At 35.3% G+C, this 17,140-nt stretch overlaps 1 protein-coding gene across 3 annotated transcripts in view; it reads left to right on the forward strand.

Moving 5' to 3' along the window:
* LOC150074989 (ubiquitin carboxyl-terminal hydrolase 47-like) overlaps positions 1 to 17,140 on the forward strand; it is a 486,634-nt gene that overhangs the window by 138,964 nt on the left and 330,530 nt on the right. For all 3 annotated transcript variants that reach the window (XM_090388947.1, XM_090388945.1, XM_090388946.1), the window contains exons 6-8: positions 4,494 to 4,590; positions 9,860 to 9,938; positions 14,419 to 14,485. In XM_090388947.1, the coding sequence (XP_090245073.1) occupies positions 4,494 to 4,590; positions 9,860 to 9,938; positions 14,419 to 14,485 (243 nt within the window). The remainder of the gene's footprint in view (positions 1 to 4,493; positions 4,591 to 9,859; positions 9,939 to 14,418; positions 14,486 to 17,140) is intronic.

Genomic DNA, 17,140 nt, shown 5'->3' on the forward strand with positions numbered 1-17,140 from the left:
TCAATGCCTCCTGTGGTCTTCCATCAAAAGGGTGTCAGAAGGATTTTGATGAATTTGATGATAAGAAAGCTCCAGGTCCTGATGGTATTTCTTCACTTGTTCTCAAAACCTGCATTCCTGAATTTACTCCTGTTCAATGCCACCTTATTTCACTTCTTATTCCAAAGGGTGTTTTTCCTTCTGCTTAGCAATTTGGTCATATCCACGGTGTTCCTAGAAAGGGTGGCAAATCCCTCCCATCCAATTATCATTCCATTACAATTACTTCTACTCTTTATAAAGTAATGGAGAAATTAATTAACCACCACTCATAAATTATCTAGAAACCTTCCGTCTGATCATTGATTGCCAGTATGAATTCTGTCAGTGTCAATCCACTGGTGATATTTGGGCTTATGTTACCCATTTATGGACAAATTCAATGGAAAAGTTCAGTGAAATACAAACAGTTGCTGTTGACATTTCAAAGGCTTTTGATTGTGTTTAGCATAAAGGTCTTCTAAATAAGCTTCCATCTTATGGTTTGATAACTGTTTTTTGTAATTGAGTATCCAGTTTTCTCTCTGACCGCTCACTGAGGGTGATGGTATACAGTGGTATATCCAGGTATCATCATAAATTTCAAATTTTTGGTTGGGGGTATATGCTCTCTCTGCCCACCTCTGAATACACCCCTGATGGTGGATGGCTCTCTGTCTTGTATCCTCCAAGGTTCTTTCTCCCACTCTTTTCCTCTTATATATTAATGACCGTCTTCCATTGATTGGAAATCCTATCCATAGTTTTATCGATGATAAGACATTGCATTCCACTTTCCTGTTTGAGAAACTTGGTTCTGCTCAATCAGCTTCAACTGCTCAAATATTCGCTACCAATTCCTTAAATGCAGATCTCTATGTAATTCTCCAGTGGGGCAAAGACAACTTAGTTGATTTCAATCCTTCTAAAACTCAGTCTTGTCTTATATCTTACAAAAAGATATAAGCTTCTGCTCCTTATGCTTATCTTTGGTGACACTCCGATTTCTCGGCAAGATGATATATCTTTTTTGGGGATTACCGTGACTTCTAATCTCTCTTGGCACAAGTACATTACAAATATTGTTTCCTCTGCGTCTAAAAAACTTGGTTTTCTCTTTCGCTCTTGGTGTTAATTTTCTTCCAAACAGCTGTTCACTCTGTACAAATCACAAATCTGCCCTACCATGGAATATTGTTCCCACATCTGGGGCGGTGCCCCCAAAACCTCTCTCAGGCTTCTAGATTCCATTCAGCAGAGGGCTGTTAGGTTAATTAATGACTCATCGCTAACAGAGTTTCCCCACTCGCTGTCTCATAGACATACTGTTTCTGTTGCATGCCTCTTCTACAGATACTTGGGCACTGTTCTTCTGAATTGGCTTCTATAATTCCCACTCTCTCTCTCTCTTTCAAAACCACCAAATACAGCGGATTGGGAAAGGTCAGGGAATTACCACACCATATCCCCGGAACAATATGGCCTTAGTTGTTAATGCTCCTAAAAGCCAAATACAAACAAACTCTTTCAAAACAGTACGAACACGTGCCCACCAGCCAACATTCGTTTACTGTCCAACATCAAACTCACAGAACCAACTTTTCATCTTCCTCGTTTATTCATTTTCTGGACAACTTTCCTTCATACGTATTTCCTGAAAATTACAGTCTAGAGAAGTTCAAGTCTAATGTCAACAAATATCGTCTTTTGTCTTTTGAACCTCCAATCCAAGCATGGATTGGAGGTTCAAAAGACAAAAGTACTATAGGTTCTAATATTGAGGTTTTCATTAAAAAAAAAAAAAAAAAGTTTATGAAGCTGACCCATAAACTCAATTTTAGTACTAACCATAATTTTTGGTGCCATCCATTGTAACTGCTAATAGCAAATCCCAATTCAAATTGAGGCCGTCAATTGCTTCTGATACACTCAAAAATATATTTTCATCTGTTGTATCTTTCAAGCTTTTTAATGCAACTAGCTCTTCAGTTACTGCAAAATTTTGATTTACACCTCGGGTATAAATTAGTAATTGAACTCTATGGCTTATATCTTCACTCTCATCAATTACCGTTGAAAATGTGTGAATTCACATGCTTTTTCTACGAGTTGATTTTGATCATTGGCTCCTAAATCTTCGATTCTTCGCATTACAGTTGATGAAGATAAACTTTCAGAAGCAAAATTCTTTACTTTCTCAGGATATATTTCTGCAATTGCCAAACAAATCTGTTTTACAAATTCTCCATTCGTAAAGGCCCTTTCTTGTTTGGCAATGATTTGGGATGCTTGAAAACTAGGATGCTCTAACTGCATCTTCTGTTCTGATCTTCTGTCATTGACTTTGAAAAATTTGCATTAATTCTTAGTTTTTTCTGCAGCAATGCTCCTTGAAATTTATAATTTGAGGCGTGTTTTGTGGTGTAGTGATGTTTAACATTATATTCCTTGAACACCTACAAGGCTTCATTGCAAATAAGACATTTGCAAATAAGACATTTGCAAGTATCATTCAGCAGTGCAAAAAAGTAATTGACCATCCCTCATTGAAAACGCAACACTCAGCATCAACTTTTTTTTTTTCAACATCAACTTTGACATGATTTTTATGGGGTCACTGAAATTAAAAAAAAAATACTTGTGAATATTGAAGTAAGCACCGACATATCTTAAAATTTTATTAAATATTTTAACATAAAGATTATTATATTCATATCACTCTTATATCATGTGAAATTAATAATATAGTTTATTAGGCTGTTTGCCTAATAAACTATATTATTATATTATACCCTAATAAATTACATTATTATAATATAAAGCTTATAGTTTGACTATCAGGGTTCGTGTGCAGGCTGATTCAGTATCTTACCAATACCAATCATCAGACCATGCTGCTGGTGCTAGGTTTTATCCTAGATCCAGGATCCTTTTCTTCCATACGCTGTACATCAGGGTTGGTGTGCAGGCTGGCAAGGGATTAGAAAATCCCTAATTACTGTCTCTGACTATTGCTATTTAATGACAGGGTCAAGATTAATGGATTATTTTAATCATGTTTCAAAGAATAGCTTTGAGTGGAAATAACAAAATTAATATCTAACAAGACTAAGCTGATGACACAGAGGCGTGAACACTGTTAATCAACCGATAAATGTTAAAATAATCTGTAAAATGTATTTTTCATAAATTTTATTGTGATCTAATATAAACATTAATTTTTGTGATCTAATTGAAATATCTGTAGACCAGATAAAATTTTTTTGCTGGCCGGATCCAGCCTGTGGGCCATAGTTTGGGGACCCCTGATCTAGACAAGACTGCAGTTATAGTTCAGACACAGCATGGGTCTGTTAAGTGGAAGTCTTTTGTGACCAGTTTTATTGGATACTATGATGTGGTTACAAAGGAGCTGAATGCAATAATAATTTTGATGTCATATACTTGGATTTCAGGAAAGTCTTTGATTCTGTCGCACATGGAAAACTGTTGTACATTTGGAGCTGTATGGCATCAAGGGCAAGTTGCTGCTATGGATAAAGGAATGGTTGAGTGATAATTAATGGACACTGCTCTTTGTGGACTAATGTTATTAGTGGAGTTCCCCAGGGTTCGGTGTTGGACCCATTGTTGTTTTCTATATTTATCAATGCTATTGATGAAAGTATATCAGGCTCGACTTCCAAGTTTGCAGATGATATGAAATTGGCAGGGTTGTTAATGATGCTGTATAAGCTTGCTTTCTTGCATCATATGCTAATGCTAAGGTTGAATTACCTCTGTAAGATCCTCCATGACAGTACAGTGGTTTTGCCACTTGTAAATGATTTGGATAAATGTAGGTTTGAAACATGTTAGAATTCTTAAGGGCCTTTACCAATCTGGATTGCCCCCCCCTTCTAAGTTACTCTGGGTCTCTCACTTCCTACAACATGCAAATTTTCCTGTACATTGTACAGAATGTCACATTGGCATAATATGTCCTAAGATGCTAATATTTTGAATCACTGCTGCAATCTTATAAATTAAAAAAAAAAAAAAAAAATCTTTATACTCTGGCATGACCACCAGGTAAGAAAATTTACAATAAATCATGAATACAATCATTAATTGTATTTAGAAGTCAAGGGCTTGAACCAACCATAATCCACCCAAAGAGCATGTGCTACTGCACTCTTACTCCTGACCAATTCACTGTCATCCCTGTTAGCCTTATCAATTTCTTTATTTTTATTACATTAATTTTTGTTTATTTGCTATTTTATTCTATTTTAACATAAAATTTTACTGTTAGCCTGTATAAATAGTATAATTTAATAAAATCTTCATTTTATTTTAATTTATCTTTATTTATCTATACATATTGAAATTCATATTAGAATTTCAATATGTTAGTATTTTTTGATAAGTTGAATGTTATACTATTTATAATTTCTGAAACATTTAAAATTGAATTTGAATTCTTTTCTTTAAAGGGTATGTTGGTTTGGTAAACCAAGCCATGACCTGTTACCTTAACAGCTTGCTTCAAACTCTTTACATGACTCCTGAGTTTAGAAATGCAATGTACAGGTAAATATCATTTATATATGTATATGAAATGTATTTATTTTTTTCAGTGATTAGAATTGAGATTGAAATCATTTTTGCCATATTTTCATAATTTGTTAGATGTAATAATTTTTAATTAATGATTACTAATTTAAAACCTCCTCTATTCTTTGTTCCAGAGCATCCAATAAGTAAATGGAGAATCAGGGTGGGTGGGTGTGTGTGTGCACGTGCGCACATGCATGCTTGTGAGAAAAGCCTGAAACTGAAGTCTTGCTTAGTGAATTAAATAATCTTATTTTAAGAAATTTAATTGCAAAAACATAAAATCCATAAAAAGAATACTCTTATTTCAAATTTATATATTCATTCCATTTAGAAATGTTCCGCAAGTCATTTTTTTTTTCTCCAGATCCCAAGTAGCTCAAGTAGCACATGAAACTTCTGTGGAAAATTCAAATTTTCCTTAGAGTTTCATGTGCAATTAGTTTTGAGATGGTTTTATGAATGTCTTTTATAACATGCTAAATTTGAAGGAGTGATTAAGTACATTATGAATTTATAAGTAATATTAGCCTGATACAGTTGATAAATTTGTCAAGTGGCAGCATAGGGGGACTGGAAAGCATTCATAAGCATAAATTTACAGAATGGCCAGGAACTTCTGAGGAAACTTTTGTACATTCTTACACAGGTCCTAAGGAGTCAACTACTCATGCAAATTACAGTGGCATTCCTTAGTCTGTAGTTTGTTTGGTGCTTCCAAAACAGTTCCTGTACAAGCCCTATAAGGCTTGGCATAACTGCCATGATAGGAATTGTAAAGCACATTTATAATGAAGATTTATTTTTTATTACTGGGGAATTATACTAAAGTCTTATCATTTGGTAAATGATATAATGATACAATATATAGCAGCAGTGGCAAGCCCTTTCTGGCCTGCATATCAAAAATCATCATCATTTTTTTGGCTAGAGACTGTGGCTAGATAGTAGAGGCCCACCTCCTAGCGGGCCTCTACTATCTAGCCAAAGTCTCCTCTTAAAAAACAAATATACATATTTATTAAAATAGGAAAACATCTGCCTGTCCTTGAATAGGGTCCAAAGAGTCTCTTTCTCCAGTGTGCCTGGAAACATTTGTAGCTTATGCCTTAAATCCACATAATTTATGCAGTCATCATCCTTTCGAGGATTTAGGCCAGATGGCCTGTTCCAGTCTCAGTCCATCTTTTCTTCAGATGTCCTGGATCGCTTCTTCCAATTGTCTGATATTTCATAATCTTCTTTGGTAATCTTGCTGGATGCATCCTCTCCAAATTATTAATCCATTTTCCTCTGTATTTGTGTATTCTATCTATTATTGGATCAATAGCTAATTCTTTACGAATCTCAGAGCTTTTCTTATCCAATAATCTATAGCCACTGGTTCGGCGAATAAATTTCATTTCATTACTTTCAATCCTTTTCTCATCTTTTAATTTAATTGTCCAAATTTCACTTCCATAGAGTAAAGTGGGTCTTGCTATCACCTTATAAGCTTTTATCCTTGTATGCTTTTGAACTTTATTCGGTTTTAGGATATTATCAATTAAACTTGTAACTTTTAGAAAATTAGAAAGTTTTAATTCTATATCTTTAATTCAAAAAATATCAAAAATAAGCCAGCAAAATATCTTTGTTCATATTATAAAAGCTAACTATATTTGAAAGTTTTAAGAAAATTAACAGCCTCGTTGCTGTATAATTTTAGCATTAGCATTAGTAGAGGCACCTGATGCAAGGAAGTAAGCTTATACAGCATCAGCTAAAAAAAACCAATACATTCATTACAATCAATACATTCACTGATACATTCATTCCAAATGTTTGTCTAGTTCAGCCTTAAATCTATTTAAGCTATCAACTTCCACACCAACAGATGGAAGTCTGTTCCAGCAATCAACTACCTGCTGGCTAAAGGCAAACTTCTGCACATCTATTCTTCAACTATCTTTCCTCAATTTGAATCTATGCCCCCCCTCAGATTTGTAATCTGAGCAAGACGAAGAATCCCATCAGCGTTAAACCTGCTCAATCCATTCAAGGCCTTATATACCTCAATCGATTGCCTCGCAGGTGCCTAGTCTCCATAAGCTGCAATTTGCAGAACATAACTTTTTTTTTTTTTTTTTTTTTAAGAGCACCCCTTTGTTTCCTTCACCAGTCTTGTTGCCCTTCTCTGTACTCATTCTAGCAACTCTACATCCTTCCTAAAATGAGGCTTCCAAACCTGTACGCAGTACTCAAGGTGTGGCTTGACCATTGCCTTATACAAGGGGATAATCACCTCCTTATCCCTGCTCGCAAAATTCCTGTACATCATTCGTATGCAGTTACCCCTATGCTTTTCATTGCTAGATATAGATGATAAAATAAAATTTGTCTTTAGACAGCAAATGCTTTTATAATATAAATTATTTATACCATTCACTATTTATAGCTATTATTCCTGCCATTCTTGGGACACAATGCTTTGCCATTGCAGTATTAAGAAAACTTTGCTTTACAAACCCCACCTTTGGGTAATTAGTTATGATATTGATGTGTAAAATCAAGAATGATGATGTAGTATATAATTAGTTCCTTATTATTTAAAAAAAAAAAAAAAAAAAACACTTAATTTTTCAGCTGATTTAATGCAGGTAGAGAAATTAGTACATTTATACAATAATAACAGAGAAGAACACACATATGAAACCTCTTTCTAGGTCTTAAAGAACCAATAAAGGGTTCTTTGTAGATTCTTAGTTGAAGAATAGATGTGCAGAAGTTTGCCTTTAGCCAGCAGGTAGTTGATTGCTGGAACAGACTTCCATCTGTTGGTGTGGAAGTTGATAGCTTAAATGGATTTAAGACCTATAAAGGGTTCTTTAAGAGTGGAAGGCACTGATAGCCCTAAAAACTGGACAAGAATCCCCCATTGCAAAAGCAGATAAGGAATAGTCCTCGTAGACAAGGCTTTTATGTTATGTTAATATGAGTAGAAAATGGCTAACCACCAAAATCTGGTGAAATGGCTTCTTATGAAGAAACTGTCTTCTTCACAGATCATGAAGTGTCTACATTTCTGTTAAGAACTTAGATGATCTCTTTTACAGTGTAATTTCACACCAGTTTGCACAGATTCTGTATCTACTAAGATTAGAATCTTAATGTGGATGAAGGTACAATTAGATTCTATCTTGTTAGTGGTTCCTCCATAATTGACCTTTGGGGGAAGCACAGAGCACAATTCAGCGCATAAATCAAATTTTTCACACATGGGGGGGGGGACTCCATTTAAGTCTCATTCGAGCCATTCTGTAGGCTGAAGCCTATCCATGGATTTGGTCTTGAAGGGAATTTATATCAGAGTCTTAAGAATTCAAATCAATTTAAATTAAAAAGAATTTTAACTCAACACATTGAACCATTAAATTTTTGAACGGCCGCTTATCCTCTCATAAGAAAGATCTTATCTAGACTTTAGTCCATAGATATTAATAATGAAAGTTACTGACCCTGCTGCTAGGAGGCAGGCCTCTACTATCTTGCTGAAGTCTCCTCCTAAAAAACAAATTACATATTTATTAAAATATGAAAACATCTGCCTGTCGAATAGGGTCCAAAGAGTCTCTTTCTCCAGAGTGCCCGGAGATATTCGTAGCTTATGCCTTAAATCCACATAATTTATGCAATCAAGCATAATATGCTTTGATGTTTCTTGGCAACCACAATAACACGTCACTATCTTGAAGCCCCAATTGGTAAAACCTCATGGCAAGTCCGTGTCCAGTCAATAGAAATGTGGCATGCAGTCCAAACTGCAGCCACCCCCTTCTTTTTATTCATTATTTCCACCTTCAGCAGAAATTTATGTTTGTCAACCTTTATCTGTATTATCCCAATTATCCTGCACTTTATCATAATTTCTGGTAATATTCTTACCTTTTCTAATTTTACATCCACTTTATTATAATCTTTATTTATATCAGGGCAGAAGTTATACCCATATAGGTTTTTCTTATATTCCTTTTAGTTAAATATAACAAGCCAGAAAGCAAAACTACATACTGAACAGGAACCCTACCAGAGACCATCTGTAAGGCCTCTGAGGAGACAGTTTAACACACTCTTGTGATACCCAATAGTGCAAACCTTTGTGCCTGAATTAAATATTTTTGTATTATTACCATAGGTGCCTCCGTAGCCAGGTGGGAAGGAGCAGCAGTGCGTAGCACACGCTTCTTGAGTAGACCGGGGTTCGAGCCCGTCACCACCAAATACGGAGGTTGCGGAAAGGTCAGGGAATGACCACCGCATATCCCGGAGCAATATGGCCTTAGTTGTTAATGCTCCTAAAAACCAAATAATAACATTATTACCATGGACACTCTGTGCACCCAAACTCCGATTGCATAAGTCACTATGGGGATAAATAAACATTCATATAGGTTTATAGATCGACCTTTTATTCCCCAATCTGCCCTTACAACCCTCTGAAGCTTTGCATAGTGTCCTTGTTTTCTCTTTTAAGTAATGCACATGTTCAGTGAAAAATAAACATTCTTCAATTTTTAGGCCTAAATATTTTGTCACCTTCGCTTGGGGGGGGGGGACTTTTTTATTTATTTTTATTTATTAGTTAAAGCGGTCCCAGCCAACCAGTGGCAACCCTGCTTCACACGAGGGAACCAGGAAATATCCATGAGTACTCGACTCTCCTCCAATACTGGCAGAGGAGTATATCACTGATGTTGAGACCAAACCATAGAGGCAGCCACTGAAACCAACCACATAATTACACTGTGTAAATAATGTACTAATAATATGTCAGCAAGAGAAAATCATCTCTTCTACAACCCATTCCTCATTAATCGAGGCCATACCATCCAGTTCATTTGCAATATCAAGTCCATATCATACCAATGAAATTATTTTCACTCCAGTTCACCCAGATTCTGTATACATGAGCAATAGTTGTTGCAGATACTTCCATGGAAAAATGGAAATTTATTTTGTTTATTGCATATTTCATTTTTGACATGCAAGAAGAAGATTTCTCATGTATGTTTTAAACAAATGCTACTGCTATGTAAAGTAGTAAAGGTTGAATTTTATTTAAGTTCTTAATTTTCCATATGAGATTATATTTGGAATATTATGTTTGATTTGGTTTGCATTTATTAGTTAGAAAGTTTGTGTTTCATGTATTAGTTATATAATTGATTTTTGTACATAATATTTATCTCTATATGTTAATTTATAGGTGGGAGTTTAGTGGCACAGAAGAAGAAGGAATCAAAAGTATTCCATATCAATTACAGAGGTTGTTTTTACAGTTGCAAGTAAGGATTGCCATTTTGCACTATCACAGTTATTAAAACATAACTTATTTTAAAATATGTAACACATGGTTGGAAACCATATGTTTCCCATATATATATATATATATCAACTTTATTTGTCAAGGAATCAGTGTGTATGTAGCACTTACCTGGAATTATATGTAGGTTAGAAGAGTTTATATTTACAGAGGAAAAAAATAAATAAAGTTATGTAATACCATTCTGATGAAGTCATTTAGATGTTTTTCCAATTTGATCAGATGTGAAGTGCATGAAGACTTCGTGTCTCTCTTGTATAAAATTTAATAGCTAAATTTTATAACAGAAATGTGACATCTTCTAATAGAAAAATGTTTAATTATTTAGTGATTCATTACAGACATTATGATTAAAACAGTAACACAACATGTAAGAACTGAGTTAACGGTTACTATAGCTTAATTAGTGGCAGTGCAATTTAACATGAATTTTTAATATCTGTGCCAAGTTTAATAAAATATAATTATATTCATTGATCAGTAAATAATAGGATTACTGCCAGTTGAAGCAAAAATTTTAACATTAGAAGGTCAAAAAGATGCAAGGAAGCTAAACTTTGGCTGCACTAAAAAAACTTAACATGAATATGTCGGAAAAAGTGACTGTTTATAGTGAAAAAGTGACGCTATATAGTGCAAGGAAGCCACAGGCTTTTGTTGCACTGGCAAAAAAAAAAAAAAACCAAGTAGATAAGAAAATACAAATTATATGCTTCTTTCCTCATACAGGTAACTATCCAGTTGACCTCTGAATTTATTCAAACTGTCAGCTTCAACTACCTGTGAGGGCAACTTGCTCCAGCAATCAATGACTCACTAGCCAAAAGAAACTTCCTACAATATAATCTAAACCTCAACCCTTGTAATTTGGATTCATGACCCTTGTTCTGGAATTCTTTATAACAGTCAGAATTCCACCTTCATTCATTTTACTAAAGCCTCTCAAAGCCTTATAAACCTCAATCAGGTCACCTCCAAGGTGCCTGGTTGCCAAGCTCTTTAGTCGCATAATCAGAGCTTTCTTCATTTCTTCATATGGTCGTCCTTCTGCCGATTTCACCATTCGAGTTGCCTGTCTTTGGACCCTTTTAAGAAGCTTGATGTCTTTTTTTCAGATGAGGTCTCCATACTTGAACACAGTATTTCAAATGTTTTCTTACAATTGCCTTATACAGTGGAATTATGACCTCCCTATCTTTACAGGATAACGTTCAATAAATCATCGATAGGACATGTGGACTTTCCTGGCTGCCTGTTTACACTGTTCAGAAAACTTCATCTTTGCCCATTTTGTAATGCCCAAATCCCTTTCCTCCTCCACTATTTTTAATTCAACCCCACCAAGTGTATTAATTTATTTGTGGATTACTTATTCCCCAAGTGTAAAACCTTGCATTTAGCAATATTAAAACATAGCTGCCACTTCTTTGACCACCTTTGAAGTCTGTTCAAGTCATCCTGAAGGAGCACTATGGGCACCGATCATTAACAATGCTACCAATCTGTACATTGTCTGCAAATTTTGACATCACACCTATCTCTTCAATGTCATTTATGAAAATGACAAACAGTGGTCCAAGAACCGATCCTTGAGCGACCCCACTCCTGACGTTACACCAATCTGAGGCCCCAGGTGCCAAGCGTTCCGTGGCCAAGCAATTATAGTGCGTTTCATAAAGCGATCTTTTCAAAGAGCTTTTGCGCTATAGAGATTCTTTTTTGTTCCTCATTTTCTACTTGAGTAGCTCTTTGACACTACAGGAAGTAGGCAAAGGCCCAGAAAGGAAAGACACCTTTCTGTTTCTTTTTCATATCTCTCACTAAACAACTGACATCCGCTTGGTCACCTCGTGGCACTGCTCCAGCCTTCCCATGGTGGGGCCGGTAACTTGGGTGGTAAAGCCAAACCCCCAGGGCCAAAAGGAGCCATCATGGATAAAAATTGTTATCCACCCTTAGAGCCTACGAGCTCAAGACCTGAAACTTACATTGACTATAACACTAATCATGACTTAGGTAATGACAATCCAAACAGACAGAAGACCAATCAGATGTAGCAACCCTGCCAATCATTTTTAATTTTCCGCTCACTCACTGGTCAGTCTATGAGCAAAACTGTCTTCCTTCGTTATACAAAAACATCTGGAAGGTATTGCTTGATCTCCTAATACTGTTAAAAGACTCCAATCAGGAAACTTAGTAGTGGAAACTATGAACCACAGGCATTCAGAGAAACTTTTGCAGCTTACAAACTTTGCTGGCATTCCAGTAAAAAAATCTCCTCATGCAACCCTAAATTCATTTAAGGGTATCATATCCAGTTGGGACCTTTTAAATGTCACAGAGGAGGAATAACCCAAGAACTGCAGGGACAAAATGTAGTACAAGCAAAATGTATAATTACTAAAAAAGATAATCAACTTATACCAACCAGAAATATTATTCTCACCTTCAATACACCCAACTTGCCCTCCTCTGTAAAAACAGGTTATTTACTTTGCCGCATCCACCCCTACATTCCCAATCCTTGACAATGCTACAAATGCCAAAAGTATGGCTGCTCACAAACTGTATACAGAGGAGTTCCTGTCTGCCCTAACTGTGGGTCCTCAGATCACATACAAAGTGACTGTACGACTACAAAAATGACGCCGACCGGGCTAGCCGAGTGGGTAAAGTACCTGCCCGGCAACCCAAAGGTCACGGGTTCGATTCCCGCCTCGGGCTTGGATCAAAGTACTGCAAAAACCTTGGGAGGTGCAATATGGCCACAGAAGCCGATGCGCCAACAACTACCAAATCAAGCAAGCAAACAAAAATGACTTGCCCAAATTGCAAAGGTGATCATCCTGCATATTCCAATACATGTGAAAAATGGAAAACTGAGAAAACAATAGTAAAATACAAGGTTGAGAACAAAGTAAGTTACCAAGAAGCGAGAAAACTAGTTGTACCTCCTATAAACAAAAATATAACCTGTGCCCATGCCATAAAAAAGTATCAAACAGGCTCCACTCAAACCGATGTCACAGTTCCCACTAATAAATCAATTTCTGATTGGGCAAGAAATATCTTCTTTGAACAACAACCCAAATTCTTAGATCAGGCAAATAATACTCCTCTGACAATACTAATGACATCTCCTCCAAAGAGTGCTACCACATCCCATATTTGAGTTTGTAATATGGGATGTGGTAGCACATCCCATATTACAAACTCAAATGCAATGAAAAATATCCAGGACACAACCATGGACACAGATGGCACATCAATACAGGAAAATCCTGTTTTAGAAATCTATGCTAAAGAAGAAATGGACATTGGCCAGCCAGTTTTCTCCAAAAAAAAAAAAACAAAAACTGGAATGTAATACGCCAGTCACTTTCAAAAAGCAGTCAGATACAGCTCCATCAATTAAACTTGTATTTTACAATGGAACTGCAGAGGTTTTCGTTGCAACACAGATGACATCCATGATCTAATTAACCGAAATTCTCCAGTTGCCCTTAGTCTTCAGGAAACTTACCTAACCTTGCAAATTTCTCCTTCGATAAAGAACTATTGCCTTTATTGAAGAGATCGTAATACAGCTAATGCTACCCATGGTGGTGTGGCAATCCTAATAAATTTAAAAATCCGAACTAGCCTGCGAGATGGCCTGCGAGGCGAATAAATTATGAATGGAGATCCGGATGTTGAATGCAGTATCAAGATACAGCAAATATTACAAAATGGGATTCGATGCTACAAAGACTTGTACACTGAGAAAAAGAAGAGACAACTTCACCAGATTATTATTGAAATACCTAAATAAATAATAAAGCTTTTTTCTCATCTCTCATGATGTTACCTTTTCATTAATAAAATTTTCGCAATATTTTTAATTTCAAATCCTTTTAATTGACTATCAAGTGCAAATTGTTTATAGATTTATTATAATTTGTTTATAGACTTTCTCTGATACACATTCAATTAAAACCCACTATAATTAGGTGCCTCTGTAGCCAGGTGGGAAGGAGCAGCAGTGCGTAGCACATGCTTCTTGATTAGACCGGGGTTCGAGCCCGTCACCACCAAATACGGAGGATGCGGAAAGGTCAGGAATGACCACCGCATATTCACGGAGCAATATGGCCCTAGTTGCTAATGCTCCTAAAAACCAAATAACAAACAAAAACAAACCCACTATAATTATACCTCAGTTAGCACAGTTTCACATAACACGGAACAGTTTCAGTACCAATTATCAGTGCTATGTGGTGTATTGCTGTATTGTGCAGTAGACTACATTTTAGTGGCCTGTTTGTGGGGGGGGGGGAATTATACAGAATATTCAGGATCATTTTATGAACAGGAAGACAGTTCAGATATATTTGTTTATAATATTAAATGTTCTTATTTGTTTTGTTATAGAAAGTTGTCTTTATTGGTAAATTTTTTAGACTAGTACAAAGCCAGCTGTGGGTACTACTGAGTTGACGACAAGTTTTGGATGGGACAGCAGTGAAGGTAAGTTTTTATTGTTCTAATATTTAATCTCCAGCTGTCATATATATAAATATATATATATACAGTAAGACCCCCGTATCCGCAGGGGGATACATTCCAAGACCTACCGTGGATATAAGCGAACACCTGCTGACCCCATATATAATTCGATTTTCTTGTACATACATACATACGTATAATAAAGTTTAATTGATAAATTAAACACACAGCAAGACATTACCAACATTAAATACGGTAATAATAAAGTACAGCAGACTCTTAGTCACTGCAAAAGGAAATATTTTGTTTTGTTATTTATGTCAGGGATGTCTGATTTTTTTTTTTTTTTTTGTTTAGAAATCAAAATTATGGGCAAACGCCAGAGTTGTGCTTTCAAATTAAACAAAAACTTCAAATTATTCAAAAGTTTGAAAACGGTGCATTCATTAAATCTCTAAAAAACCATTATAAATGTTGGCGATCAAACTATATGTGACATTGTAAAAAATAAAGGGAAACATTGCATTGGACACGCGAGTAGTAAGTGTTAAGTTTTTCGTTTTTTTCCTGTGGTTAACTGCGGGTAACTGAATCAGCGGATATGGGGACACAACTTATGTATATTATTTAATTAATAGTTAACAGCTGCAAAGGCTCAATATATTCTTGTAGAACACTTCAGTGCTGATACTCTTCATTGTTGAATCAACTGAATCAATTAAATTGAAATGGATGTGAAAGTTACACGAGGTGCCAGTATCTATAAGGGTGAGGAAAGTAGAAAAAGAAGAGTAGTAGATTAGTGAAAGATGAAAGAATGTTAATATCCTAGTGGTTATGATGAATTAAGTAAATTATGGGCTGAATTGCCAGGCCAATATAAAGTGGGAGAACTGTAAAGTAAAATTAGTATAACAAAATATTAATAAAATGCAAATAAAAATAAAATGAAAATGGTATAGCTGTCATCAGATATGGGGGGGAAACAATTTTAGTAAAAGGTCTAATATAGGTAATGCAAAAAATTGCTTGATCTGATGTCAGCAGAAATAAATATTGATACTTGATCAGGTATTTCATCAGGGGACTACACCTGTCCATGTATCAGGAACCGCATTTCTATGCTTGTCCATAGTAGTAGAAGAAAAATGAAAGATCAAAAAGGAATGAACTAAAATTAGCCCTTTTTAATACAATATGGACCAGGTTAGTCCCAATGCAGTGTTATATATTTAGGTAAAAATAAGTATTGAGTTAGGATAAAAATGGTATAATATCAATATGTTTAATATAAATATGTGGAAGTTAGTGTAGGATTTAATTTTTGTATAGATAAGAAATCAGTGTATTTTAAAAGTAAATTTGGAACAAGCAAATGGTATAAGGGCGAGGTATTAAATTGAGGATGGGGAAGGGAAAAGGAGTATTTTAAATAAATACAAAACGAAAAATAGCAATAGAAGTAGGATAGTAGGAACGTTAGTTTCACCCTCGTATTGCACTAATAGTTTAACAAACGAGAAGAAATTTAGAATTAGACAGCAGAAAGATAAAAAAGCATAGAGAAAGTTATTAAACATAAAAGGGAGCTAATACCAAATGCTTGTATTGAAAGAAAAATGTGTCGAGACACCAAGAAACGAATCTAAAATGAAATGGAAAGTATGATACCTGGAGTATTTCAAGAATTGTGAGAGAAAATGAGCTGGCAGGAAAAATAAAGGCAGGAAGCTGAGAAGCACAAATTCAGTAGCGTAGATGTATGCAGGCTTAAACCAAATGAGCAATATATCTACATGAGAAAGCAATTTATAGCAGCGAAACAAACTTAATAAATTTTTAAATATACAGATATACAGATATATAAATATACAGACTTAATAGTAAGCTGTGAAGAGATTCAAAATAGCGGGAAAATAGAGACCTCTATAGTCGTATTTAGAATACAAGTACATGGAGCGAATTTATAATTAGTGTTGAAAAAAGGAAAAGAAAAAATAAACGTGGTTGAAATAGTATGGCTTTACAGTGATACAGTCATACAAAATTAAACATTACCGTGTGTGTGCGTGCGCACGCATACACACACTGCTGTTCAAAGAAAGTGCATCACCTAAGAATTTCACATTTCTAACCCTTTTTTGCAATGGTATGTTACATTAATGACTAGCATCACAAATAGAAATAGAAACAAAAGATATTTATTAATAGTTAAGGCAAAGCTAAGTAATATTTGACAGGTGCTCTCAAAATATTCCAAAATGAGCTTTTGCAACTTTTATACAACAGTTTTGATAAACACGACAATTATGGCTGAAATGTTATCAGAAGCCCTCAATTTGCTTCAGTGTATCATTTTAAATGGAAAACAAAATGAAAAGTTCACCACGTGCAAACTAATATTTAGTTGAACTGCCACTGGCCTTGATGACAGCAGCATACCCTCAAAGCATTGACAAGATCAATTGCTGAAGATAATCAACTGATAGTTTGTGGTTCCAAACACGAATTATGGCTTCCTGAAGTTCACGAAGGGTCTTTGGTTTCTTTCTGACAACTGCAGATTCCACACAATGCCAACAGTTCTCTATAGGATTCAGGTCTGAGCTGTTTCCTGGCTAGCTAAGAGTTGTAATGGACCATTCTTCCAACCATTTTTTCACCTGTAACAAATGT

Source organism: Mastigoproctus giganteus, chromosome 14 (genome assembly GCF_048544385.1).
Source record: "Mastigoproctus giganteus isolate SK-2022 chromosome 14, ASM4854438v1, whole genome shotgun sequence".
Lineage (NCBI taxonomy): Eukaryota > Metazoa > Arthropoda > Arachnida > Uropygi > Thelyphonidae > Mastigoproctus > Mastigoproctus giganteus.